This window comes from Hydra vulgaris, chromosome 04, assembly GCF_038396675.1.
Source record: "Hydra vulgaris chromosome 04, alternate assembly HydraT2T_AEP".
NCBI classification, from domain to species: domain Eukaryota; kingdom Metazoa; phylum Cnidaria; class Hydrozoa; order Anthoathecata; family Hydridae; genus Hydra; species Hydra vulgaris.
The window spans coordinates 6,442,113-6,445,487 of NC_088923.1; the positions used below are offsets into that span (position 1 = coordinate 6,442,113).

Sequence of the window (3,375 nt, forward strand, 5' to 3'; positions counted from 1 at the left end):
TTTTTTTTAAAATCGTATTCGCTTGTAAACCCTCACTTTTAAATATTTTTGAAACACTATTGAACAATAAGGACTGGTATACACTTGTTTAAAATCAATAAAGATGTCATTTAAGTACATGTGTTATATTTGTATTATAAATTCATATTTAAATCATAAAAACTAAAAATCATAAAAACAGTAACTTTTTTAATTCACCACTCGATTTAGCAAGTTCATCAATAATTTCATCGTTGGTTATGTTACTCAATATGTCCTTTTCAATGCACATCATTAACAGTGAGTCCAAGTGATCTTCTGTCAACTGACTTCGCAATCTTGTTTTGACACATTTCAACTTGCTGAAACTCCTCTCCAAGCCACTTGGGTAATTGAAATTGTGAGCATGAATTTGTAAGCCCTGTGCAGCATGCAGTAGCTCTTGCCGTAAAGATTGTATTTTCGAAGCACATGGTAGCAACAGTAAATGTACGAGCGACACTTCTTTAGAGGGCCGCATTTATGGCTGGTGGCATCATCTTCATTTTCAACCTCATCCTCATCAATCGTGATTTGATCAGAACAATCGTAACTCTTCCAATGTTTTTTTTAAAACTGGCCACTTTTTTGCAAAGTCCAACAGCTCAAGCAACAGCTGCGCTTCTTCGCCTAAAATATAAAAAGATAAAGATAATCTTATAAATATTTAAAATAAAGAACAATAGAGATATCCTTATTTAATGCTAATTAAAAATTTAATGAAGTTTACCAATTTGGAAAACAAAAATACTTAAGCAATTACTAATAAAATTTAACAAGAAACCAATCAATTATATTTATAAGTAAATTTACACACCTGTTGCCGAAATATGACATGAGATTTTCTGAGGGGCCTTTTTTGGAATATTACATTCCAATAACTCAGAAAATCCGTTGGGGTCAAAACAACTCATATCAGAGTCCAGTTCACCGTGTGATGCAAACCTAGTCGACAGACTTCTTAACACTGTCTAGAATACCATTGTGGACCTCTACTTCAAACTTTTTTTAAAGGATCTGTAAGTGGATCATCATTTGCTAATTCTCCTGCCATTACTTTTCTTATTCTTTTGCGTACCATTGGCAAATCTGTCTGTATAACACAGTCACATTCTTTCTCGTCAAGAATGGTTGCGGACACATTAATGAAATGGTCTGCGGCCACCTTAACTTGATCAAAATTGCGTGATTGAGTTTGAATTTCTGAAATAGTTACTTTAACCGTCTCAAACGCCTTTATGAAATTCAATCCAGACGTCTGTAGGTATTTGGACAGTGGTGTGGTTGACTCCATTATTCTTAGATATACAAATCCCGTCAGTACAATCTTATACTTCAATAAGGACGTTAATAGACACTGCCCATCATAGCGTGCTTCAACACTTAATTTAGTGGAAGAGACTGCTATTTCCAGTACTTGAACGACGTCTGTGTATAATGCTCCTTCACCGTCGCGAAACGTACCAAAAAACTTTTGAAGGGCATCGTGTTTGGACCCCCATCTAGTAGCACCGATAACACTTAGTCGTTTGTGAATGTTTTGGCCATTTTTTTCTTTCATGTGATCAGTCCAAAGGTCCATTCTCGAGTAGGACTCACGAAAAATCACAGCAGTCTTTTGAAGTATACCAAAAAGTGTCATTGAAGCTTCATTACTGCTAGTGGCGTCACATACGACCAGATTTGAAGCATGCACATAACACCATGTGTGAATGTGTCCAGGAGACGCTTTTTCTAATAATGTAGTAAATCCATTGTATGCCGCGGCCATATTAGACGCGCCATCAGTACTATCTGACACACATTTAGTAATATCAATGCCATTTTGTTCCAAAACATTTGACATCAATTTGCACAGATCACTGCCTTTTCCAGAATGTGAATCGACAACAAGTCGCTCCTCAACTTTTTCGGTAACGTATCGCAGGACTATCGCACATTTATCCGCTTGTGTTACATCTTGAGTTGTGTCAAGTTGCACTGAGAATATTCCCGCTTGTTGTACTTCTTCAGCAATAGCACTTTTCATTAATTTAGCGATTCCTAATATAATTTGGTTTACAGTGGATTTGGAAATAAAAGTATTTCTGTTAGCTCTATTCCTCTTATCCTGTTTATCATTCAGCATGCCTTTGTCGATAATTTCCTTCAAATGCGCTTTTAGAATTTCATCGTACTTCGCAACAAGAATCACGATTTCAAGAAATGTTCCATGATCCACTCTGTTGTTAGCCAAAACATTGACGGCTTCGCAACCAGCCTTACCTCGATATGGCATACCACGTTTACCAATCACTTTGACAATTGACACTACTCTGTCCACGATCAATCTACGATGTAAAACATGCTGTTTTCGTAGACTATATTGCTGACCTTGTACCATATCTAGAATGGTTCGATTAGCAGAGAAATGTAGATAAGCCTCGACACATTCTTGGTGTCTCTGACAATTTGTGTTCCACAATACGTTGATGGATATGAGTCCAACTGTTAAAACCTGTTACAAACGAACTTGGTTGCTGCTTCTCATTTCCATGTGCCAAACAATCACTGCAAAACAGGCACTCTTCTTCTTCTGAAAATGAAAGAAACATACGCTGCATACCATCTTCAGGACGATAATACACCATTTTTGAATTAAAGTGACGTGTTTCAGGCTGATGTGGGTGATATTTATAGAAAGTTGTCAGTTCATTCAGGTGAGGCTTATTAAACCAATCATTCACTTGGGTAGTAGTTTTTTCGTTATCACCAGTAGGTTCTACCATGCTTGAAGAAGCTGTGATGTTTAGAATGAGGATTGGTTGGGTCATTTCATTATTGTCAGTATGAATGCCATCTTCATCATCAAGGTTTGTTTGGGTCTCTTTAGCAACGTGAGATTGAACCTCATCAACAAGCTCAGCATTAGCATGGTGTTGCAGGGTATTTGAATTCAGTTTAGAAAACATGGATAGTAGATTTTTAGTTGTTTTAGCATCTCCTCGCAGAAGCTTTATGTTTCTCTCACGTAATTTTTCATGTCAACTTTTTCGCTTACACGTCACACCTGTAAAAAAATAAAAAAATAAACATTTGTATTAGCCTTTTAACTACTATGATAGTTTTTGTTGATTAATTTTAAATAAGTGTTATGAATGGAAGACCTGCGACTGTATTGTTATTTGTGTGAAGTTTGTTAATCTGATTATTTTTAAAGAATTTAACTTAAAACTTTAGAATATACTAATTTTAATATTTTTAAAATAAACCTACATTTTATTAAACCTACATTATTATTACCTACATTATTATTAAACCTACATATTTATTAAAATAAACCTACATCTTTATTAATAATAAATCATTCATATTTGT

General features: G+C 35.1%; 1 protein-coding gene across 1 annotated transcript; it reads right to left on the reverse strand.

The window, feature by feature from the left end:
• Window positions 1-1,015: 1,015 nt before the first annotated feature.
• LOC136079143 (uncharacterized) lies at window positions 1,016-2,401 on the reverse strand. Its single transcript, XM_065794861.1, has one exon. The coding sequence runs from the start codon at window positions 2,399-2,401 to the stop codon at window positions 1,016-1,018; it is 1,386 nt and encodes a 461-aa protein (XP_065650933.1).
• Between the last annotated feature and the right edge of the window lie 974 nt (window positions 2,402-3,375).

What these genes read in the sequence shown, in the direction of transcription:
- LOC136079143 (XM_065794861.1), bottom strand. Translation starts at nt 2,401, where the DNA reads ATGGTACAAGGTCAGCAATATAGTCTACGAAAACAGCATGTTTTACAT.